Source organism: Bombina bombina, chromosome 4, assembly GCF_027579735.1.
Source record: "Bombina bombina isolate aBomBom1 chromosome 4, aBomBom1.pri, whole genome shotgun sequence".
Classification (NCBI taxonomy): Eukaryota; Metazoa; Chordata; class Amphibia; order Anura; family Bombinatoridae; genus Bombina; species Bombina bombina.
Genome location: NC_069502.1, coordinates 259,961,518 through 259,987,516, shown reverse-complemented (window position 1 = coordinate 259,987,516; position 25,999 = coordinate 259,961,518). Strand labels below are relative to the sequence as shown.

At 38.1% G+C, this 25,999-nt stretch overlaps 1 protein-coding gene across 3 annotated transcripts in view; it reads left to right on the top strand.

Moving 5' to 3' along the window:
• NGEF (neuronal guanine nucleotide exchange factor) overlaps positions 1-25,999 on the top strand; it is a 336,405-nt gene that overhangs the window by 258,171 nt on the left and 52,235 nt on the right. For 2 of the 3 annotated variants that reach the window (XM_053709925.1, XM_053709927.1), the window contains 4 exons: positions 1,068-1,157; positions 4,619-4,893; positions 6,007-6,167; positions 14,431-14,583. In XM_053709925.1, the coding sequence (XP_053565900.1) occupies positions 1,068-1,157; positions 4,619-4,893; positions 6,007-6,167; positions 14,431-14,583 (679 nt within the window). The remainder of the gene's footprint in view (positions 1-1,067; positions 1,158-4,618; positions 4,894-6,006; positions 6,168-14,430; positions 14,584-25,999) is intronic. The other variant, XM_053709926.1, reaches the window with a different exon arrangement.

The window sequence follows — 25,999 nt, the reverse complement described above, 5'->3', positions numbered from 1 at the left end:
TTTATAATGATTTATTTATTTCATAATTATTTATTTATTGTATAATTAAAGATTTGCTGTATGCACACAGTAGAAGGGAATAGAGTAAGTCAGCATACTCAAATACCATTTTAAAGGGACATAAAACATTATGAACTAACATAAGTTTCTAAATGTATAATGCAGCCAAAGCTTACCTCCAAAACGTTTTCTTTTTTAACATCCATTAACCCCTTTAATTCAGTCAAAGTTTTGTTTGCAACAAGCTCCCCCCTGGGCATTTCTATATATGGATGATGCTATCCAGGCCATAGCTTCTGCAGAATGCGCACGTGCATGGTAGGGGGCAGAGCCACATGACACCTGACTAAAGCAGTGTACAGTATAATGCTGAAACTTTCACAAAGCTTGTGGCATTATACCCATGAAATGAGCAAGCCTCTTGGCAACAAACAATAGCAGCAACTGCTGTCCTGCCTCAACCCCCTTTGCTTGCATAAGTAATTATCCTCACATGCACACTTTGTTATATGATACAACAAGGTTTGGTGTAGGACACTGATAGGGGGGTGGAGCAAGCTACACTTGGCAACACTAAAGTGTAAGTAATTTGTCAAATTTTTGGAATTTGTATTAAAATACTTCAAAGCTTTTCTTTACACTTTTTTCACACACCGTTTTACCTCAGTTGATCCTTTTTATAATATACGCATAACTCAAAATGTTTTAAGGTACATGCCTGTTAAATAGAGCAGTTTAAAAAATAAAAAAATCCATGTAATATATAGGTTTTAAGTGATAATATTAATGACATTAATACTGTTACACAGCGATTTTTTTTATATGTCTATATATACTATGTGTGTGTATATATATATATATATACTATGTGTGTGTGTGTGTGTATATATATATATATATGTGTGTATATTAGCTTTTGTCATCATGTTTATCTGTTTAATTTAGCTTATGTTAGCGTGTTCGACAATATGCATGCGCTTTGTCTTGTTATGTAACACTGCAATAGGCAGTTGATCTGTGCAACATGTAATTTAATGTTATTTGTGCAAACACACTATCGTATGTAGGTGAAACGAGGCAGAGAGAAGATGAATTTACACAGATTTACTATGGTAGTGGCCACAGCATCAAAAACCTTAGGGGGAAAGTAATAAATGGTAAGTTCTGCACTCAAGGAAGTAAACATTCATAGAGCTCTATGAAATCTTACTTTATGTACTAAACCTGGGTCACTGAATACCATTCTGTTATATTGTCTCACTAACAGTGCATTAGCTATTCCTTGGGAATCTCACTAAATAAATATTGACAAAGAAATCCTTTTTTATGCATATTACACAGAAACAGGACTTAAACTGACAGATGAAGTTATTTTTTTTACCATGAATAATTGAAAGGGACATAAAACCCACATTTTTCTTTCATGAATCAGACAGAGAATACAATTTTAAATAATATTCTAATTTACTTCTATTATCTAATTTGCTTCATTCTGTAGATATCCTTTGTTGAAGAAATAGCAATGCACATGGGTGAGCAAATCACACAAGGCAATTATGTGCAGCCACCAATCAGCAGCTACCGTGTCTATTTAGATATGGTTTTCAACAAAGGATTTCAAGAGAATTAAGCAAATTAGATAATAGAAGTACATTGGAAAGTTGTTTAAAATTGCATGTTCTAGGAAATATGATCTGGGCTAGACACACTAAACTGCAAAAGAACCCAACTCCTTTTATGTCTTTTTTTTTGTAAAGTATATTTTTGTATGCTAAAAGTAAAAAGATATTCTTTGTATCACATTCCATAGTGCAGTCAGGGCAAAATCTGCAACCTATGCTTTCAAAATGCCACACATCGTCTTATCTTTTTTGCCCTATATAGGGAGCATTATTTTGTTATTTTAAACTTCTAATAATACTAGAAGTAGATGTAACTATGCGTGTGTGCAATGCATACTGTTGTATCAGTTCTAATTGGCTTATTTTTGTCCAAATGCTAATTGGTTGATAATTAGTTGATGAGAACAAATTATTTGTATGTCTCTTTATGGAGCGTAGCAGTAAAAGTGTATATTATGTGATTACTAAGTCAGCCTTATCTGTTTTCATAAAATGCTGTACCATATGAAAATAAGTGATGCATAGATCAGAATCCTCAAATCAAACATTAGTTACTGCCAAACAAAACATAGTCAGTGCTCAACAAAAGTGTGTAAGGTTCATCTTACGTAAAATTACTTTATTATGTTCATCCTAGTGATGATATACAGCTACAGAACAGCTTTTACAGTGATCTGTCAGTACTTAAAGGGACAGTCAACACCAGAATTTTTGTTGTTTAAAAAGATAGATAATCCCTTTATTACCCATTCCCCAGTTTTGCAAAACCAACACTGTTATGTTAATACACTTTTTACTTTTGTGACTAACTTGTATCTAAGCCTCTTCTGACCGCCCCTAATCACATGACTTTTAGTTATTATCTGTTTTCTTGCATTTTAGCCAATTAGTGCAGTGTCTGCCACTAGCCACGGGCGTGATCACAATGCTATCTATATGGCCTACATGAGCTTGCTCTCCCCTGCTGTGAAAAGTAAATAAAATAGAGGCGGCCTTCAAGGGCTTAGAAATTATCATATGAGCCTTCCTAGGTTTGCTTTCAACTAGAATACCAAGAGAACAAAGCAAAATTGTTGATAAAAGTAAATTGGAAAGTTGTTTAAAATTAAATGCCCTATTTGAAAAATTAAAGGTTTTTTTTGGACTTGACTGTCCCTTTAAAGTGATGGTAAATTGGTATTGTCTGTTCCTCAACCCCCCTTCATTTCCTCTTTTGGTTGAGCTGTGATGTATAGAGCAGTCACAACCACTCTCTACATAGGCTTTTTAAGAGCTTTAAAGGGGCTGGACTTCAAGATTGTCATATGACACACATGTTGACTGGAATTGTCATTAAAAAAAAGAATTAATCCAAGAGGCCCGGCATAACATTGCAATAGAAGCATTACAGATGGATTAAAAACCAAAAAGGTACAAATACACTTTTTTAATGACAAAGATGAAATATATGGCGTTTGATTAGTTAAGGTTTACCATCACGTTAAGATCTGAGTGGTTTGGTGCCTCTTGTCCATATATGCCTGGATAGTTGTTCACAATATGGTTAATTACATATGTGTATATTTCATTTTGTTCTGCATTAATATGAAAAAAAGGATTTCTGCCTGTTTGCTTTTAGAATTATAACATACAGTCTGATCTATAAAAAATATTATGTCTGGATTTCTAAATGGTATGTGAGTGCATTTATATTGTGCTACCAACGGAATAAACATTAACTAACCTAAATTAACATCCACTAACATTGCTATATTTGACAGTCTCCTGTTCCTGCCTTGGGTCTCTGTGTCTGCAATCACTATCTTTATTTCAACTAAATCTATTCATTTATGTTGTGTCTCATTCATTTGTTTATTTTAGAAATGCTATTTGGCTAACAGGCCAATAATATGTAGTGCCAAAGTACAACAGTGCATTTTTTTCAGCTTTGCTGTGTGTGAACAGTTTAGCCAAGAACTGAGACAGAATGTTCCATTCGCTTTATCATACTCTGTATATCTCCTCTTGTTATCTTGCTCATAGAAATGCATTGAGGTGATTAGTTAAGACTCCCAGGTACATTTTTGTGTTAGTGTGACAAGTTCCTAAATTATATTAAAGGGAGATACTTATTTACAAAATAACAGAGAGGACTGTGGAATTGTAGGTCTGGGAATTTGTCACACTTTCAGTCTTGGTGGCCTCTCCGAAGTTCGAACATAATATGTCTAAACCAGTGATTAAACATGTGAACATGAAAACAAAGTTAAGGTTAAATTATTTTTACATTTATTTTGCAATAACAACTTATCCCTAGATGTGCTGTCCATTGGCTGTTAAGGATAACTCCTACAACTATTGGTAGAATGGGGCATGCCTTCACTAGCTTTAAAACAAAAAAGTTTTTAACACAGGAAAATCAATTACATAAAGAAGTAACAACGCTAAAACTTTACTTTAATGTATCCTTAAAAGGAGAAGCAGCTAATAATAATTAATTGCAGTTGCTACAAGAACACCTTTTCAAATTGACTGGCCTCTCTCCCAAACACCATTGCAAGACTGACTTCTGCCACTCTCTTGTTTACATAGCTTTTTTATAGACAATACTGCAGTGTGGAATTTGTCAGTGTAGGTGACAGTTTCAGTAAGCTAAACAGCTATTTCAAATATCAAAATAAAGATGAATGAGTTGTGAGTAAGCAATTTAATACACTGCAGCAGGTGAATTAATTATTGGGAGCCATTATTATCACATGATAAATCAGGTGTTATTGATGTCCTTGCATGAGTCCATATGACACACAGGTGTACTACATTTTGTTTGATTATACATAAATGTTCTCTACTGCATTTTAGGGATGGCGTTGTGCACCACTCTTCCAAAGTGTCAGGTTTTTAGCAGACTGCAGCCTTATTTAGTGCGTAGGACGTATACAAACACAGAGGATAAAGCCATGCTTGTTTTATACATGCACATATTTTTGATGCTAATCAATGTTATTTATTCTCTGGAGAGCTCCTGTACCAGGAGTATAGGGATAAGACCACGCAACATGAGATTGAAGCTAGAAGGCTACAAGACAACTATGTGCAGCCCCCCTCATCTCCACAAGAATCCCAAACCCCTGAACAAGGATCCCCCCCTCCAGCTGAACTTCGCAGACCTAACCCTTCTCTCAGTCGGCTTCAGAGCTCCTGTTCTGGGTTTAACTTATGGCAGGATCTGCCTGATATCAGAAGCAGCGGGGTGCTGAATCTACTGCAGCCAGAAGAGATAAAGCTCCAGGAGGTGAGACGATGGGTCTATCAGTGGGAGGGCACGCTACATGCAGAAACCTGAGGGCCACAAGTAATGTAAAAGGTTCTTCAATTCAATAGGACAACAGCTTCTAAGAAAGTAATGTGATTAGCAACTAAACCAGAAATAAAATAAACTATATCTAGAATAACCGGTTTGTTTTGCCTTAAAACATTTTTGACGGAAATTCTAGACCAGGGATACTAAGCCCAGGGGCTGCAATGGGACCTGTAATTTTTCTTTATGTGCCCTACCTACAGTACATTTGTCTCTGAACCATGCATATTGCATATTACAGCACTTTCACATGAACTGCATGTGCAGTATATGGTTGTGTGACATTATAGTGAAATATATGACTTGTTTTCCCACATGAAACACTATTTCTACCCAGGTATAACACACAATGTGGTTTGTTGGTTGCTGGCAGCTGAAGTTAAACATAGGGGCTTGTTTCCTCTGTCTTGTGCTTATTTCTTGTGCAAGGCACACAGAGGAACCTTATAGAATACTTATAGGGCACGTTACTTACAGGAGAACTTCCTCAAGTTCTCACGGGGTCACTTCTTGCAGACAATTACCTGTATCTGTTGTCCTTTTAAAACTCAGGCAAATGTTTGTGAATTACATTTGAGGAAAAGTTTTATTCAGATTCAAGGAATTTTAGATAGAACAGAATTGTGACTTTTAGAGCATCTCTATCACAAATTTTCATTTGTGTGCTTAAACATGTGGATATTTATTACTTTATGTTTGTATATAAGTGTTTGATTTCATAAATTATATATAGAAACTGAACTTTAGCTTTATTTAGTGCCACTAGGTTTTTGCTTATCTAACATCTCTACCTGCTGTGTATTGATCTGACCCTGAAGCATTATGTGGGAATATTCATGTTGTAATTGAGAAACAAGAATAAAAATGACTTTTGATTATTATGTAATAGTGGGTGAGGAATTGGTTGATTTAAAAATGTCCAGGTTGCTATAACTCACTTGTTTCCAACATTCTAGCATCTTTTATCTGTCAGATCATTGGTGTGAATTTGTGAAAATAATGTAAGAATGGAAAAAGTATTAATACGATGTTCATCTTATACCTCAGGCTATGTTTGAACTGGTGACCTCAGAAGCTTCCTACTACAAGAGCTTACGATTATTGGTATCACACTTCATGGAGAGTGAGAGCCTAAGAGCAACAATACACCAGTCAGAAATGCATTTCATCTTCTCTAATGTACTGGAGGTCTTGGCTACCAGTGAGAGGTAAAATGATTGTGTAAAGAGGGTCAGGGGCTGAAAAGTAAGTCTATTATCTTTACACAGAATCCTATTGCAGGTGCTACAGTGCTGTGAAGTGGAAGGTAAAAAAAAAATGATTTCGTATTTCAAAGAGAATCTCTGAACATTAAAGGAGAATAAAAATTTTTTTTTTGGCACAGCCAAGGTGATTTTAAAATGTATTATAGACAATGTTTTTTATACTAATGCTGTCTTATGCAATAAAGCAGTTTAATAAATCTCATAGTTTAAAAATGTAGCCAATTCCATTAACACTTTATTATTTTTATTTTATTTCCATTAACACTTTATTATTTTTATTTTATTTATTTTTGTGTTTGGAAATAAGTGTGCAAAATAATTTGCTTTAATCTGTTAGATCATCTGTTGCTTGCATATAACTGTGTTTAACCCTTGCAAAGGGCTTAAACATATATTTAAAGTCTGCTACAGATCAGCAAATCACTACTGGGAGCTAGCTAGTGAGCCAATGAGAGGAGAAATGTGCGTAGCCACCAATCACCAGCTAGCTCCCAGTAGAGATTTGCTTAGCCTGCCTAGTTTTCTTTCCTAAGATATGGTGAGTCCACGGCTTGAGTAATTACTGTTGGGAATATCACTCCTGGCCAGCAGGAGGACAGCAGGAGGAGGCAAAGAGCACCACAGTTAAACTGCCAAGTAACACTCCCTTACCCACAACCCCCAGTCATTCTCTTTGCCTTCGGTGCATGGAGGAGGTGAAGTTTAGGTGTCTGAAGAAAAATTTTGATTTAATCTACAAGCAAGTTTTGGGGTATAGCCGTATTCCACGTCATTCCTTGTAGTCGGGTAGTGGTGGCTTTAAAGCAGTTAGGAACTTGTAAAGAGGTACTTACTGAGTTTTCCTAACAATTGCTTCCCTAGTTTAAAAAGCCAGAGTTGGCTACTCTGTTCTTTCTTTTTCAAAGGTCTCTGTGAGGAACTGTGTCATCTCATACCTTGTAATTGTCTACATGCCGGACAGCGGAGCAGGTAAGTGCTTTTTCTTCCAGTTGGGGAGACCATGCACTTAACAAATTAAAAGACACTGCTTTTTTATTGGGACATATATAACCTTGTTGTATGGGTTACACTGGGGAATGAAGCAGGCACTGTAGCATATGTGAGACTAACATTTAAACTCTTTAGGGTAATGTTTTTATTAGGCTTTATTTTCTGTCACATATTTACTTGATAAAACAATACAAGTTTAAACAGAAAGTAAGGCTGAATTTTTTATTTCAGCAGCCTATTCATTTCCCCTTTGCTTTAAAATAAAACAATGCAACATTTTAAACTGTCAGGTTTGAAAAACTGGTTATTTCTGGTACTTAGTGTACCAGGAGGTAGTGCCTCTCTGTGTTGCAGCAGTAATTTGAGCTCGGTAGTTGCCTTCGTATGACCGACTTTACTTTATTACGTTTCTGAGGAAAAAGTAGTTTTTCTCCATTTCTGGATGATCCGGTCTTAATTGGTAGCGGTAAGGCACCTCAGTAATGGAGGTGTGGGGTTGCCTGAGGGGTATTTTAGAAGTTTAATTTAAAAGTTTATTTGATGTTTATTAAATGTTTTTTCTTAACTTTTCTCACATAATTTTAGCTGGGGATCCTAATTTGGGATAAAATTTAAAGTGTATTTTTTCCTTGGCTTATTTTAATTGAATATTAAAATCTTTGAAACTTATCTGTACAAGTTTATTTACTGTTTCACAACATGTCTGATATGGAGCAAGAGCCTGCTCTCATGAATTCATGCTTATTATGTTTAGATGCACAAATTGCAGCTCCTATGCAATGTGTAAAGAAAACCTCAGCTTTATCCTGCTACGTCAGAAGCCTCAATGGCATCACATGCAGTGCCCTGCAGTTCCTATATAAATCCTAATGGAGTTTATTTAAAAGCAGAAATTGCTGGCCAGGTATCTTCAGCAGTATCTGCGGAATTAGCTGCCATTCCCAGATTACAGGGAAAACGCAAGAGGAAATCTAGAAATTCAGGTGCCTGTCCTCAGTTCCGCTTCCCAAGTTGCCCTTTCTGATGAGGAAGATACATTGGGACTTTCTGAAGGGAAAATCTCAAATTTGGACAGTATAATTCCTTCTTCTGAGACTGAGGTGGTATCGTTCAGATTTAAGCTTGAACACCTTTGTGTATTGTTAAAGCAGGTTTTAGTTACTTTAGAAGACTCTGACACCCCTGTCGTTGTCACTCCTAAGAAATCTAGTAAACTTAATAGTTTCTTTGATGAACCTTCCACTTCAGAGGTTTTTCCAGTGCTCGGGAGATTAACTCACAGGAATGGGAGAAACCAGGGGTGTCTTTTTCCCCGTCTCCCATTTTTTTTTTTTCCAAATTCTCCCATTTTTAAGAAAATGTTTCCTGTCAAGGACTCCATTTAAGACCCTTGGTATACTGTACCTAAAGTTGAAGGGGCCATTTCCACTCTGGCTAAGAGAACCACTATTCCTGTTGAGGATAGCTGCTCTTTTAAGGATCTGATGGACAAGAAGCTGGAGGCTTATTTGAAAAAGATTTATGTTCATCAAGGTCTCCAATGGCAACCTGCAGTGTGTATTGCCACCGTGACTAGTGCAGCATCTTATCGGTTCGACCTCTTGTCTGATTCTCTTAAAGTAGAGACTTCCTTGGATGAAATTCAAGATAGGATTAAAGCTCTTAAGTTGGCCAATTCCTTTATTGCAGATGCCATTTTACAGGTTGTTAGACTAGGAGCTAAAACTTCTAGTTTCGCTGTCCTAGCCCGCATGGCATTATGGTTGAAATCCTGGTCTGCGGATGTTTCCTCTAAAGTCAAGCTTCTGGCTATTCCTTACAAGGGCAAAACCTTGTTTGGACCCGGTTTGACAGAAATTATCTCTGATATTACGGTTGGAAAAGGGTCTTTTCTACCTCAAGATAAGAAGAATAGGCCTAAAGGACGTCAGAGTAATTTTTGTTCCTTTCGTAACTTCAGAGGAAAGCCTACCCCTTCTTCCAAGCAGGAACAATCCAAGTCTTCTTGGAAACCCAATCAGTCTTGGAACAAGGGGAAACAATCAAAGAAACCTGCAGCTGATTCCAAATCAGCATGAAGGGTTTGCCCCTGATCCGGGATCGGATCAGGTGGGAGGCAGACTTTCTCAGTTCTCTGAAGCCTGGATACGAGATGTCCCAGATCCCTGGACTGTGGACATAGTATTACAAATTGGAATTCAAGACTTTTCCTCCCAGAGGCAGATTCCATCTCTCAAGATTATCTGCAGACCAGATAAAGAGAGAGACGTTCTTGAAATATATACAACATCTTTCCTCCCTGGGATAGTTCCAGTTGCAGTGCAGGAACAGGGTCTCGGGTTCTACTCCAACCTATTTGTGGCTCCCCAAAAAGAGGGAACTTTCCGTCCCATTCTAAACTTGAAGTGTCTAAACAAGTTTCTCAAAGTTCCATCCTTCAAGATTGAGACTATATGCTCCATTTTTCCTTTAATACATAAGGGTCAGTTCATGACAACCATAGACCTAAAAGATGCGTATCTCATGTTCCTATTCACAGGGACCATCACAGATTCCTGAGATTTGCCTTTCTGGAGAAACATTTCCAGTTTGTGGCCTTTCCATTTGGTCTAGCCACGGCTCCCAGAATTTTTTCAAAGGTTCTGGGGGCTCTTTTGGCAGTGATCTGTTCTCGTGGAATTGCTGTGGCACCCTACCTGGATGACATATTGGTTCAGGTGCCATCTTTTCAACAAGCAAAATCTCACAGATATATTGTTGTCTTTTCTTCGTTCCCACGGTTGGAATGTGAATCTGGAAAAAGCTCCCTTTCCCCTGCTACAAGAGTAGTGTTCTTAGGGACCATAATAGATTCTCTATTGATGAAGATTTTTCTGACAGAGGTCAGGAAAAACAAAATAATTTCATCTTGCCTCTCTCTTCAGGTTACTGCTTATCCTTCAGTGGCTCAATGTATGGAGGTAATCGGTCTGATGGTGGCTTCCATGGACATCATTCCTTTTGCTCAATTCCATTTGAGAGCTCTCCAGTTGTGCATGCTCAGACAATGGAATGGCGACCATACGGATCTATCTCAGAGAATAGAGTTAGATCAGTCATCAAGGGACTCTCTCCCGTGGTGGATTTCTCAGGAACATCTGTCTCAGGGCACATGCTTTCGGAGACCTTCCTGGGTGATCGTGACCACGGATGGGGGGCAGTCTGGAACTCGTTAAAGGCTCAGGGCCTTTGGACTCGGGAGGAGTCTGCTCATCCCATCAACACCTTGGAGTTGAAGGCGATTTACAATGCTCTATTGGCTTGGCCTCAGTTGTCCTTAGCCCAGTTTATCAGGTTCTAGTTAGACAACGTAACCTCTGTGGCTTACATCAATCACCAGGGAGGAACTCGGAGTTCCTTAGCCATGAAGGAGGATTCTTCAGTGGGCAGAGATCCACAATTGCTGTCTATCTGCCATCCACATTCCAGGAGTAAACAACTGGGAAGCGGATTTTCTGAGCCGACAGACTTTTCATCCCGGGAAGTGGGAACTCCATCCAGAGGTGTTTTCCAGCTTAGTCCTCAAATGGGGGGTGCCGGAGTTAGATCTGATGGCGTCCCGTCAGAACGCCAAGATTCCAAGGTATGGTTCAAGGTCAAGAGATCTGCAGGCCATTCTGATAGATGCTCTGGCAGTTCCTTGGGTTTTCAGGTTGGCATACCGGTTTCCTCCATTTGCTGTCCTTCCACGAGTCATTGCTCGTATCAAACAGGAGAGGGCGTCAGTGATTCTAATAGCCCCTGCGTGGCCTCACAGGATCTGGTTTGCAGACCTAGTGGAGATGTCATCTCTCCCACCTTGGAGACTACCACTAAGGAAGGACCTCCTGATTCAGGGTTCCTTCCTTCATCCAAATCTCGTTTCTTTGAAGCTGACTGCTTGGAGATTGAACGCTTAATTCTGTCTAAGCGTGGTTTTTCTGAGTTGGTCATTAAGACCATGATTAAGGCTCGCAAGCCTGTTACTAGAAAGATTTACCATAAGATATGGCATAAATATCTTTATTGGTGTGAATCCAAGGGCTACTCTTGGAGTAGAATTAGAATTCCTCAAATTTTATCTTTTCTTGAGGAAGGCCTGGAAAAGGGATTGTCAGTCAGTACACTGAAGGGTCAGATTTCTGCTTTAGTACATAAACGTTTGGCAGATGTGCAATCTTTTTGTCAGGCCTTGGTCAAAATCAGGCCTGTTTTTAAGTCTGTTGTTCCTCCTTGGAGCCTTAACCTTGTTATTAAAGTTTTACAGCTTGCTCCGTTTGAGCCGTTGCATTCCATAGACATTAAGTTGTTATCTTGGAAGGTTTTGTTTCTTGTTGATATCTCTTCTGCTCAAAGAGTCTCAGCTCTGAAGTGTAATTCCCCTTATCTTATTTTTCATGCGGATAGAAATATTAATCAGGAAATTGTTGTTCCCTCTGTGTGTCCTAATCCTCCTTCTACCAAAGAACGTTTGTTACACAATTTGGATGTTGTACGTGCTCTTAAATTCTACTTACGTGCGACTTAGGATTTTCGTCAGTCCTCTGCCCTCTTTGTCTGTTTCTCTGGGAAACGTAAAGGTCAGAAAGCTACTGCTACTACTTTTTCTTTTTGGTTACGAAGTATAATTCGTTTTGCTTATGAGACTGCTGGACAGCAGCCTCCTGAGAGAATTACGGCTCATTCCACAAGAGCTGTTTCCTCTTCTTGGGCTTTCAAAAATTAAGCTTCTGTGGAACAAATTTGCAAGGCTGCAACTTGGTCATCTGTACATACTTTTTCTAAATTTTACAAATTTGATGTTTTTGCCTCGGCTGAGGCTTTTTTTGGGAGAAAGATTCTTCAAGCGTGGTGCCTTCTGTTTAGGACTGCCTGTCTTGTCCCTCCCTATTTATCTGTGTCCTCTAGCTTGGGTATTGGTTACTCAAGCCGTGGGCTCACCATATCTTAGGAAAGAAAAACAAAATGTATGCTTACCTGATAAATGTATTTCTTTCTGGATATGGTGAGTCCATGGCCCCACCCTTTAAGACCGTTGTTCTTTTGACTATAACCTCAGGCACCTCTACACCTTGTGTTACTCCTTTTCTCCATTTCCCTTCGGTCGAATGACTGGGGGTTGTGGGTAAGGGAGTAATACTTGGCAGTTTTACTGTGGTGCTCTTTGCCTCCTCCTGCTGGCCAGGAGTGATATTCCCAATAGTAATTACTCAAGCCGTGGACTCACCATATCTATTTTATTTTTTATTTTTTAGCAACAGCATCTTATTGTTTTCTTAATCTAGCTGACTTTGGTCTTGATTACAAGTGGAGCGCTAATTTATTGCACGCTCATAAATGGGAAAATTTGGCCATTTACGGGTGCACGATAAATAACCAGCTATTAAAAGTGGATGGTTATTGCTATCTAGAGCTTTTTTTTTTTTTAGAACTTTTTATGCCTTAAAGTTGGCGGATGTGGGGTGTTAGAAAAAAAACGCACTGAAAGTGTCTTTACATTACGGTCTATGGGGAACTATGTGTATAATATATATGTATATACTTATATACATATATATGTATGTGTTAATATGTGTATATACCCATATTAACATAGAAATATATATGTATATATTACTATTTTCTGCGCTAGGTGAGACACGACATAAGAAAAATGTTCCCATTGGAGCCTATGGAAGAGCGCTCTTGTGAGCACAATGCTTCCGTGCAATGCGAATTTGAGGTTGTGTTTGCATTGCACCTAACTTGTAATACCAGTGCACATTTGCGTGTGCTGGTATTACTAAGTAATCTAGCCCTTTATTTGAAACATAAAACCTATTTCTGGTGGACTTTCATTTTCCTGCTTTTAAGTCTTTGTAATTTGGGAGTACTTTTATAGTAAGATTTACCACTACAAGCTACAAGTGTTAGTTTAGAGGGTGGTGTTTTTTCTACTTTTAATGCTGATGTAATAAAGTCCTAAGATTTGTACACAAAGTATAAGTTCCGTGGATAGCCTTGAGTGCACTTAACTGTCAGAAAAAGCACTTCAGGGTAATGCAATCTCTTGACAAGTGCTTTCTTAACTATGTTTTATTGTAGAGCAGGAAATTATCTAACAAAGCTACAGTTGTATGAAAATGATAGAAACATTACATAAAACCTTGAGAGATTCACAAAAGAATCACTAAAACAAAATCTGTAAAAAAAAAAAAAAAGAGGCTAATGTATTTTCTGCATGAAGACTTGTTTCTGCAATGCCAAAATCCCAATACGTTTTTGGCTAAACATTTAAACATGCAACCTGCAAAGAATCCAAAAATGAAATTTGCCTGACTTTTACCAAACTAATATGATTATATCATCCCTTAGTGTAAATTATTCTGACACCTGTAGAAACATTATGCAAATCATTCTCAATAAAATGACAAATGTTTAGGAAGTAACAATATATAGTAACAGTGTATATTGTTAAAAAAAAAAGTAAAACCTCCTCAATGTAAAATGGGTTACACGTCCCTCAAGATAAATCATGGTTGATGAGAATACGTCAGTTATATAAATGATCCCATACCAACTTTAGAGTGATAAAAGGGGAATGTATTGAAAAATAGTCACATTTCTCATTATCGCTTTCTCAACCAATAATAAATACAAACATACATGTGATGCCTCATTTTAAAGAGGGAACTTACTCCTTTTGTGTGACACAAGTAGTTGGTGAAAACCAGTAACTGATCCTGTTGGTTTACCACAAAAGAACAAATAAACCTGAGTGTGCAAAGTATGTGTCCTTTTATACAGTAATACATATATGGCAGATTTATCATCGGTCTGTCCGACATGATCCGCAATATGTCTACGTGTTCAAATCCCGGCATTTAGAAATGTAGGCAAAATCATACATTTTGTATTTTCTTCGTATTTGTATCTAATGGTTAAAGTTGTACTGGTGCCAGAATAATAAACTAAATCTGATAGATTTGTCTTAATTATATATGTGTATACTTAATTCTTTGATTTTATGTACATATACATTGTAATTGTCTATTATTACTGGTGTTGGAACATTTTTATTATAATTTTTGACCCCACAATGAAAACATTTTTGCTAAGTTCTTCTCTGCTGTGATGTGAGAAAAGTTTCAGAGTTTACGTAGTTTAAGAAAGTTTATTTTGTTTTCGCCATCCTTATGCACCTTTATTCTCTCTTCAGGTTTCTCTTAGATTTGGAGCAGCGCTTAGAAGAGAACATTGTGATCTCAGATATCTGTGACATCGTCCACAAGCATGCGACCAATCACTTTGGAGTTTATGTTACTTACGTCTGCAACCAGACCTATCAGGAGAGGGCGTACAGGAAGCTGCTGTGAGTTCAGCCATGACAGAAATGTAAATGTTACCAAGAAACCTCTGGTCTTTCTTTGTCATTTCATATGTTTGTCTTTTTTTTTCATTATTATTCATGACTTTGTATTGTATCTGTTCTCCTGGCTATTGTAAAGTTCAGTTTATGTCTTATGGTTTGTGCTTATAAAGTGGAATAACTCAATTATCACTTGTGTATCCCCTTTCATCCACTCTCTTACCAAATCTTGTTCTGTACACTTGCAGTACATAACCATTTCTCACTCAAGTTACACCAAAAATTCTGGTCCACTTCCTTGTTATGTCCATGTTTAATCACTGCAACTCTAATTTAACCCCTTAGTGACCAGGCCACTTTTCAATTTGTTGACCATCTGGGACCAAGGCTATTTTTGCATTTCTGCGATGTTTGTGTTTAACTGTTATTTTCCTCTTACTCATTTACTGTACCCACACATATTATATACCGTTTTTCTCGCCATTAAATGGACTTTCTAAAGATACCATTATTTTCATCATATCTTATAATTTACTATAAAAAATTAAAAAATATTAGGAAAAAATGAAAAAAACACACTTTTTCTAACTTTGAGCCCCAAAATCTCTAACACATCTACAACCACCATAAAATACCAATGCTAAACAGTTTCTAAATTTTGTCTTGAGTTTAGAAATACCCAATGTTTACATGTTCTTTGCTTTTTTTGCAAGTTATAGAGCAATAAGTACAAGTAGCACTTTGCTATTTCAAAACCATGTTTTTTCAAAATTGGCGATAGTTACATTGTAACACCAATATCTGTCAGGAATCCCTGAATAACCCTTCAAATGTATATATTTTTTAAAAGAAGACAACCTAAGGTATTAAACTTGGGGTATTTTGACTTTTTTCAGGCAACCATTTTACCACCAATCTATGCCAAAGTTTGGGGGGGAAAAAAAATAATTAGATTTTTTGACAAATAGCAATTTAAGAATACATTTACTGATAAAATGGTAAGGGTTACTGCCGAATAACACCCTAATATGTCTTCAGTAGCATCTCCTGGGTACAGTGATACCACCCATGTATAGGTGTGTCGGGTTCTCTGTGGGCTAAAAGCCCTTATTTTTAGAGAGCGCATTCCAGTTTTTCAAATTGGAATTTTCACATCGGTCATCATGCACCCATGTCCTATTTGGGACATTTCTGAAGCTGGCCAATGGAATTTACCCCCATCAAACCATATATTTTTGAAAAGTAGACACCCTAGGGTATTTCAAATGCTGGTATTTTAACACTTTCCATGCACTAATTCAACCACTAGTCTTTGTCAAACTTTTGGGTAGTCATTTTTTTGTGTTATTTTTCACACACATTGTACTTTAGGCATGTATTTTCAGTTCCTGTTATGTGTTACTGCCAAAAACCACCTCAATATGTGTTCAACAATATCTCCTGAGTACAGTGATACCACCTATGTATAGGTGTGTCGGGTTCTCTGGGGGCTAAATGGCCTTATTTTTAGGTAGCGCATTCCAGTTTTTCAACTTGGAATTTTCACATCGGTCATCATGCACCCATGTCCTATTTGGGACATTTCTGAAGCTGGCCAATGGAATTTACCCCCATCAAACCATATATTTTTGAAAAGTAGACACCCTAGGGTATTTCAAATGCTTGTATTTTAACACTTTCCATGCACTAATTCAACCACTAGTCTTTGTCAAACTTTTGGGTAGTCATTTTTTTGTGTTATTTTTCAGACACATTGTACTTTAGGCATGTATTTTCAGTTCCTGTTATGTGTTACTGCCAAAAACCACCTCAATATGTGTTCAACAATATCTCCTGAGTACAGTGATACCACCTATGTATAGGTGTGTCGGGTTCTCTGGGGGCTAAATGGCCCTATTTTTAGGTAGCACATTTCAGTTTTTCAACTTGGAATTTTCACATTGGTCATCATGCACCCATGTCCTATTTGGGACATTTCTGAAGCTGGCCAATGGATTTTACCCCCATCAAACCATATATTTTTGAAAAGTAGACACCCTAGGGTATTTCAAATGCTGGTATTTTAACACTTTCCATGCACTAATTCAACCACTAGTCTTTTTCAAACTTTTGGGTAGTCATTTTTTTGTGTTATTTTTCACACACATTGTACTTTAGGCATGTATTTTCAGTTCCTGTTATGTGTTACTGCCAAAAACCACCTCAATATGTGTTCAACAACATCTCCCAAGTACAGTGATACCACCTATGTATAGGTGTGTCGGGTTCTCTGGGGGCTAAATGGCCCTATTTTTAGGTAGCACATTCCAGTTTTTCAACTTGGAATTTTCACATTGGTCATCATGCACCCATGTCCTATTTGGGACATTTCTGAAGCTGGCCAATGGATTTTACCCCCATCAAACCATATATTTTTGAAAAGTAGACACCCTAGGGTATTTCAAATGCTGGTATTTTAACACTTTCCATGCACTAATTCAACCACTAGTCTTTTTCAAACTTTTGGTTAGTCATTTTTTTGTGTTATTTTTCACACACATTGTACTTTAGGCATGTATTTTCAGTTCCTGTTATGTGTTACTGCCAAAAACCACCTCAATATGTGTTCAACAACATCTCCCAAGTACAGTGATACCACCTATGTATAGGTGTGTCGGGTTCTCTGGGGGCTAAATGGCCTTATTTTTAGGTAGCGCATTCCAGTTTTTCAACTTGGAATTTTCACATCGGTCATCATGCACCCATGTCCTATTTGGGACATTTCTGAAGCTGGCCAATGGAATTTACCCCCATCAAACCATATATTTTTGAAATGTAGACACCCTAGGGTATTTCACATGCTGGTATTTTAACACTTTCCATGCACTAATTCAACCACTAGTCTTTGTCAAACTTTTGTGTAGTCATTTTTTTGTGTTATTTTTCACACACATTGTACTTTAGGCATGTATTTTCAGTTCCTGTTATGTGTTACTGCCAAAAACCACCTCAATATGTGTTCAACAACATCTCCCAAGTACAGTGATACCACCTATGTATAGGTGTGTCGGGTTCTCTGGGGGCTAAATGGCCTTATTTTTAGGTAGCGCATTCCAGTTTTTCAACTTGGAATTTTCACATCGGTCATCATGCACCCATGTCCTATTTGGGACATTTCTGAAGCTGGCCAATGGAATTTACCCCCATCAAACCATATATTTTTGAAATGTAGACACCCTAGGGTATTTCAAATGCTGGTATTTTAACACTTTCCATGCACTAATTCAACCACTAGTCTTTGTCAAACTTTTGTGTAGTCATTTTTTTGTGTTATTTTTCACACACATTGTACTTTAGGCATGGATTTTCAGTTCCTGTTATGTGTTACTGCCAAAAACCACCTCAATATGTGTTCAACAACATCTCCTGAGTACAGTGATACCACCTATGTATAGGTGTGTCGGGTTCTCTGGGGGCTAAATGGCCTTATTTTTAGGTAGCGCATTCCAGTTTTTCAACTTGGAATTTTCACATCGGTCATCATGCACCCATGTCCTATTTGGGACATTTCTGAAGCTGGCCAATGGAATTTACCCCCATCAAACCATATATTTTTGAAAAGTAGACACCCTAGGGTTTTTCAAATGCTGATATTTTAACACTTTCCATGCACTAATTCAACCACCAGTCTTTGTCAACCTTTTGGGTAGTCATTTTTTTGTGTTATTTTTCACACACATTGTACTTTAGGCATGGATTTTCAGTTCCTGTTATGTGTTACTGCCAAAAACCACCTCAATATGTGTTCAACAACATCTCCTGAGTACAGTGATACCACCTATGTATAGGTGTGTCGGGTTCTCTGGGGGCTAAATGGCCTTATTTTTAGGTAGCGCATTCCAGTTTTTCAACTTGGAATTTTCACATCGGTCATCATGCACCCATGTCCTATTTGGGACATTTCTGAAGCTGGCCAATGGAATTTACCCCCATCAAACCATATATTTTTGAAAAGTAGACACCCTAGGGTTTTTCAAATGCTGATATTTTAACACTTTCCATGCACTAATTCAACCACCAGTCTTTGTCAAACTTTTGGGTAGTCATTTTTTTGTGTTATTTTTCACACACATTGTACTTTAGGCATGGATTTTCAGTTCCTGTTATGTGTTACTGCCAAAAACCACCTCAATATGTGTTCAACAACATCTCCTGAGTACAGTGATACCACCTATGTATAGGTGTGTCGGGTTCTCTGAGGGCTAAATGGCCTTATTTTTAGGTAGCGCATTCCAGTTTTTCAACTTGGAATTTTCACATCGGTCATCATGCACCCATGTCCTATTTGGGACATTTCTGAAGCTGGCCAATGGAATTTACCCCCATCAAACCATATATTTTTGAAAAGTAGACACCCTAGGGTTTTTCAAATGCTGATATTTTAACACTTTCCATGCACTAATTCAACCACCAGTCTTTGTCAAACTTTTGGGTAGTCATTTTTTTGTGTTATTTTTCACACACATTGTAGTTTAGGCATGGATTTTCAGTTCCTGTTATGTGTTACTGCCAAAAACCACCTCAATATGTGTTCAACAACATCTCCTGAGTACAGTGATACCACCTATGTATAGGTGTGTCTGGTTCTCTGGGGGCTAAATGGCCTTATTTTTAGGTAGCGCATTCCAGTTTTTCAACTTGGAATTTTCACATCGGTCATCATGCACCCATGTCCTATTTGGGACATTTCTGAAGCTGGCCAATGGAATTTACCCCCATCAAACCATATATTTTTGAAAAGTAGACACCCTAGGGTTTTTCAAATGCTGATATTTTAACACTTTCCATGCACTAATTCAACCACCAGTCTTTGTCAAACTTTTGGGTAGTCATTTTTTTGTGTTATTTTTCACACACATTGTACTTTAGGCATGGATTTTCAGTTCCTGTTATGTGTTACTGCCAAAAACCACCTCAATATGTGTTCAACAACATCTCCTGAGTACAGTGATACCACCTATGTATAGGTGTGTCTGGTTCTCTGGGGGCTAAATGGCCTTATTTTTAGGTAGCGCATTCCAGTTTTTCAACTTGGAATTTTCACATCGGTCATCATGCACCCATGTCCTATTTGGGACATTTCTGAAGCTGGCCAATGGAATTTACCCCCATCAAACCATATATTTTTGAAAAGTAGACACCCTAGGGTTTTTCAAATGCTGATATTTTAACACTTTCCATGCACTAATTCAACCACCAGTCTTTGTCAAACTTTTGGGTAGTCATTTTTTTGTGTTATTTTTCACACACATTGTACTTTAGGCATGGATTTTCAGTTCCTGTTATGTGTTACTGCCAAAAAACACCTCAATATGTGTTCAACAACCTCTCCTGAGTACAGTGATGCCACCCATGTATAGGTGTGTTGGGTTCTCTGGGGGCTAAAAGGCCTTATTTTTAGGAAGCCCATTCCATTTTTTCCACTTTGAATTTTCACATCCCATGCACCCATGTCCTATTTAAGACATTTCTGAAGCCGGCCAATGTAATTTACCTCAATCAAACCATATATTTTTGAAAAGTAGACTTCCTAGGGTATTTCAAATGCAGGTATTTTAACACTTTCCATGCACTAATTTAACCACTAGTCTTTGTCAAACTATTGGGCATTCATATTTTTGTGTTATTGTTCACATACATTGTACTTTAGACATGGATTCACAGCTCCTGTTATGTGTTACTACCAAAGAAGACACCAATATGTGGTCACCAACATCTCCTGAGTTCAGTGATACCACCTATGCATAGGTTTGGTGGCTTGTTTGGGGGGTGCAATGCCAAATGTCTGACATGCGTTTGTGATTTTTTTTCACATTTAACATATTTTCTTTGCCTATCGTCTTTTTGGGGGGTCTTTTAACATACCCCAATTTATTTGTTTTCCATGAATGTGCCTATATTTGAAAAGTTGACACCCCAAGGTATTGTATATGGTGTGCTTTGATGCCTTTGAAGCAACCGTTTTAGCCCAAAAAATTGGAGAAAGTGTATGGTGGTTATTTTTCAATTTTCATTTTTACAGACACATTGCTTTTTGACTATGATTTAGGAGAGACTGTTGTAAGTTATTGCAAAAGAATACTTCAGGTTGTTTTCTGCAAGGCACCCTGAGTACACCTATGCCCCCCATGCATAGGTTTGCCAGGATTTTGGGAAGGTTATGTTACAATTTTATGACTTGTGATTTTAGTTATTAACAATGAGAGTATTTCTTCTGATAGGCCTATCTTTAGTTTGTGGCCTATTGCATACCCCACTTTTATTTATTGCCATGAAAGTGTATATTTTTTAAATGTTGACACCCCAAGGTATTGTATATGGTGTGCTTTGATGCCTTTGAAGCAACCGTTTTAGCCCAAAAAATTGGAGAAAGTGTATGGTGGTTATTTTTCAATTTTCATTTTTACAGACACATTGCTTTTTGACTATGATTTAGGAGAGACTGTTGTAAGTTATTGCAAAAGAATACTTCAGGTTGTTTTCTGCAAGGCACCCTGAGTACACCTATGCCCCCCATGCATAGGTTTGCCAGGATTTTGGGAAGGTTATGTTACAAATTTATGACTTGTGATTTTAGTTATTAACAATGAGAGTATTTCTTCTGATAGGCCTATCTTTAGTTTGTGGCCTATCGCATACCCCACTTTTTTTTTTATTGCCATGAAAGTGTATATTTTTTAAATGTTGACACCCCAAGGTATTGTATATGGTGTGCTTTGATGCCTTTGAAGCAACCGTTTTAGCCCAAAAAATTGGAGAAAGTGTATGGTGGTAATTTTTCAATTTTCATTTTTACAGACACATTGCTTTTTGACTATGATTTAGGAGAGACTGTTGTAAGTTATTACAAAAACATACTTCAGGTTGTTTTTTGCAAGGCACCCTGAGAACACCTATGTCCCCCATGCATAGGTTTGACAGGGGTTTTGGTTAATAAAAAATAACAGGCCCAATTTTAGAAAAAAATAGAGTAGTGAAATGTAAAAATCTGGCACAGTAAAATTAAAAAAAAAAAAAAAAACCATCTAACAGTAAACATAACCAAAAAAAAAATATATATATATATATATAACACCAAATGTATTTATTTTTTTAAAAATTGACCATTGTATGGTACCGCTTGAAGCAGTCCCCAATGCAGAGTGCAGGCTGTCCAGGGCAATCAGGACAGTGATATATGGTGTCCCTTCTCTTCCCCCTCTTGGTACAGACTCTGCATTTTTTTTGTGGTTTCTGCTTTGCGGCAGTAGGGGGGATTTTAAAAATAAAATGAGTTGCCCCAACTCTGCTCTCTCCCATCACCGCCCGGGGAGCAGGTGCATCATGGTACAAAATCCCAGTAATAATCTGGAGCTGAAACTGTAAAAAAGTTTTTTTAACTCTGGGGTTTGCTTTTTTGAACAACAAAAAAGCGTTGTGGGTTGCAATCTGCATTAGGTAAATTGCAACCTTTTTGTACCAGGCCCTTGTCTTCCGCATAATTAGGTAGGGCTGCAGCAGCTGATCAGCCAGATCAACCCCACCCATATGCCGGTTATAAGACTTGATGCACACTGGCTTCCTTATGATCTCAGCTCTGCCACGTACAGAAACCGCCACCGTCCTCTCTGTGTGGATGGTGGTAAGAAGGTATACATCCTTCTTGTCTCTGTACTTAAGTGCCAACAGCTCCTCTTGGCGCAGAGCTGAGGTCTCCCCCCTTCGTAGCCGGGTGTGTACAAGTTGTCCTGGGAAACCTGCGCGGTTCTTTTTAATTGTACCGCAAGCTACTGTATCAAAGCAATACAGTAGCTTGAACAAAAGGACACTTGTATAAAAATTGTCAAAGTACAAGTGATACCCTTTGTTCATTAGGGGTAATATCAGGTCCCAGACAATCTTGTCAGTGGTTCCCATATGTTCTGGGCAACCTGGAGGGTCAAGGTGGCTATCCTTTCCCTCATACACCCGGAAGGCCTGAGTATACCCAGTCTCGCTGTCACAGAGCTTATACACCTTTACCCCATATCTGGAGCGTTTGGAAGGAATATACTGCTTGAATCCCAGCCTTCCCTTATACTTCATTAGGGATTCATCAACGCATATATTCCTTCCAGGTGTATAAGCCTCTGCAAACCTGGCAGAAAAGTGGGTTATCAGGGGGCGGATTTTATACAGCCTGTCAAATTGGGGATGCTCCCTAGGGGGGCACAGGCTGTTGTCGCTGAAGTGCATGAAATGCAGAATCATTTCATACCTCTTCCTCGACATAGTCTGGGAGAAAATGGGGGTAGAGCAGATGGGGCTACTACTCCAGTAGGAGCGAATGGAGGGTTTCTTTATGATGCCCATCAGCATAGTCAATGCCCAGAATTTTTTGAATTCTGGCACATTGATGGGGGCCCATTGCTGCTTTGCCAAATATGTTCCAGGCTTTGCAGCACGGAACTGATGGGCATATAAATTAGTTTGGGCGACAATGTTCCCCAATATATCATCGCCCAGAAACACTTCCAGAAACTGCTGGGGGCTAAAACCTGCCACATCTATATTTATGCCAGCATTTGCTGTGAAGGGTGGGATATCTGGCCTCTGGAGATGAGGCGTTACCCACTCTTCAGCAGCAATGGTAGCAACACGCCTCCTTCTGGCAGGGGGGCTGGCAGGGGGGCTAGCAGCCACAGATACATCACTATCAGTTGAGACTGCATCTAGTGATGTATCTGAGCACATGGCAGGGTCAAAATTGGGGTCTGAGTCAGAAATAGAGGCATCTGACTCTGACGCAAGGATGGCATACGCCTCCTCAGCACTATATCTTTTCTGTGACATTTTTGTATCTGTCACAGAAAACAATTACTAAAAAAAATTAAATTAACTAAATTAATTAACTAAATTAACTAGCAAAAAAGTACAGCTATGCTACTGCCAGTGATTTATAGCGATCACTGGCAAGCTAGGGGTTAATGGCTCTGAAAATTAAATTAAATTAACTAAATGTTTCTGAAAAGAGCCTTTGGGTTTTTAAAAAATTACAACAACAAAATTAACCCCTAAAAAATGCACAGACAGCAAAAAAGTACAGCTATGCAACTGCCAGTGATTTATAGCGATCACTGGCAAGCTAGGGGTTAATGGCTCTGAAAATTAAATTAAATTAACTAAATTAATTAACTAAATTAACTAGCAAAAAAGTACAGCTATGCTACTGCCAGTGATTTATAGCGATCACTGGCAAGCTAGGGGTTAATGGCTCTGAAAATTAAATTAACTAAATGTTTCTGAAAAGAGCCTTTGGGTTTTTAAAAAATTACAACAACAAAATTAACCCCTAAAAAAAATGCACAGACAGCAAAAAAGTACAGCTATGCAACTGCCAGTGATTTATAGCGATCACTGGCAAGCTAGGGGTTAATGGCTCTGAAAATTAAATTAAATTAACTAAATTAATTAACTAAATTAACTAGCAAAAAAGTACAGCTATGCTACTGCCAGTGATTTATAGTGATCACTGGCAAGCTAGGGGGTTAATGGCTCTGAAAATTAAATTAACTAAATGTTTCTGAAAAGAGCCTTTGGGTTTTTAAAAAATTACAACAACAAAATTAACCCCTAAAAAAATGCACAGACAGCAAAAAAGTACAGCTATGCAACTGCCAGTGATTTATAGCAATCACTGGCAAGCTAGGGGTTAATGGCTCTGAAAATTAAATTAAATTAACTAAATGTTTCTGAAAAGAGCCTTTGGGTTTTTAAAAAATTACAACAACAAAATGAACCCCTAAAAAAATGCACAGACAGCAAAAAAGTACAGCTATGCAACTGCCAGTGATTTATAGCGATCACTGGCAAGCTAGGGGTTAATGGCTCTGAAAATTAAATTAAATTAACTAAATGTTTCTGAAAAGAGCCTTTGGGTTTTTAAAAAATTACAACAACAAAATTAACCCCTAAAAAAATGCACAGACAGCAAAATGCAGCAAAAAAAAAAGTGCACCTATGCTACTGCCAGTGATATATAGTGATCACTGGCAAGCTAGGGGTTAATGGCTCTGAAAATTAAATTAAATTAACTAAATGTTTCTGAAAAGAGCCTTTGGGTTTTTAAAAAATTACAACAACAAAATTAACCCCTAAAAAAATGCACAGACAGCAAAATGCAGCAAAAAAAAAGTGCACCTATGCTACTGCCAGTGATATATAGTGATCACTGGCAAGCTAGGGGTTAATGGCTCTGAAAAGAGCCTTTGGTTCTATATTTTTTAACAAATAAAAGAAATAAATCTTTCTCTCTGCTAAATACAGGTCTCTCTCTCTCTCTCTCTCCAACAAAATGGCAAGTGAGGAGAGGGAGGGAGATCCACACTGATCATACTCAATATTTACAAATATTGACATGATCAGACAAATGGGGTATTTTATTATTATTATTTTTTTTAGGGTGGGAGGCTCAGATTGGGTGACCCTAGCTTGCCCCTATGATGATGCAGGCTAGGGACACCCCCAGAGGCCCCATGATGCACTGGGCATCGCCATCTTGGATGCCTAGTGAAGGGGGAGGGGGGGGCTATTTGGGCTTTTTTTTTTAATTTATCCGTTTTTTTTTTTTTAATTTTAATTTATTATTTAATAACCAACTAAGTGCCTCGACCCACCGAGGCACTTAGCACACAAGCAGAGCATCGGAAGCGTGTCCGATCGCTTCCGATGCTCTGAAACACTGCCGGGCTCCACGTGGAGCGAAACCGGAAGTGATCACTCGTGGGGGAGTGATCAATCCGGTCCCGGCACTCGGGAACAGTATTGCAGGATGCCTAGACCTCAAGGCAAGCCTGCAATACTGTTAGAGCAGCTGGAAGCGATTTCGATTGCTTCCAGTGCTCTGTTAAACCGACGACGTATGCCATACGTCCTCGGTCGTTAAGTGCTTTTTTTTGAGGACGTATGGCATACGTCGTCGGTCGTTAAGGGGTTAAAGTGCATACATCTCAACAGATTATCTCCATTCCAGCATATTCTAAATAGCTCTGCTAGACTCCCTCACCTTACACACAATTTATCCTTCTGCGAATAGGCTTCTAATATCTCCAGGATCCAATTCAGAATTCTAACCACATCACCAGTAGCAGTTTTAGTTGGGAACTTTTGGGAGTTTCATCTTCAAAAATGGTCCTTTAGAATCTTGGACCTGTTTTATATATACATATAATATAATGTATATATTTTAAAAATGTGTAATGAGTTTCTGGGTGTATTTTGTGGACTGTTCCATGGTGGAAGACAGTGAGGCCAATTTATCAAATGTCTGTCGGACCTGATACGACAGTGCGGATCAGGTCCGACAGACATCGCTGAATGCGAACAGCAATACGCTCTCCGTATTCAGCATTGCACCAGCAGC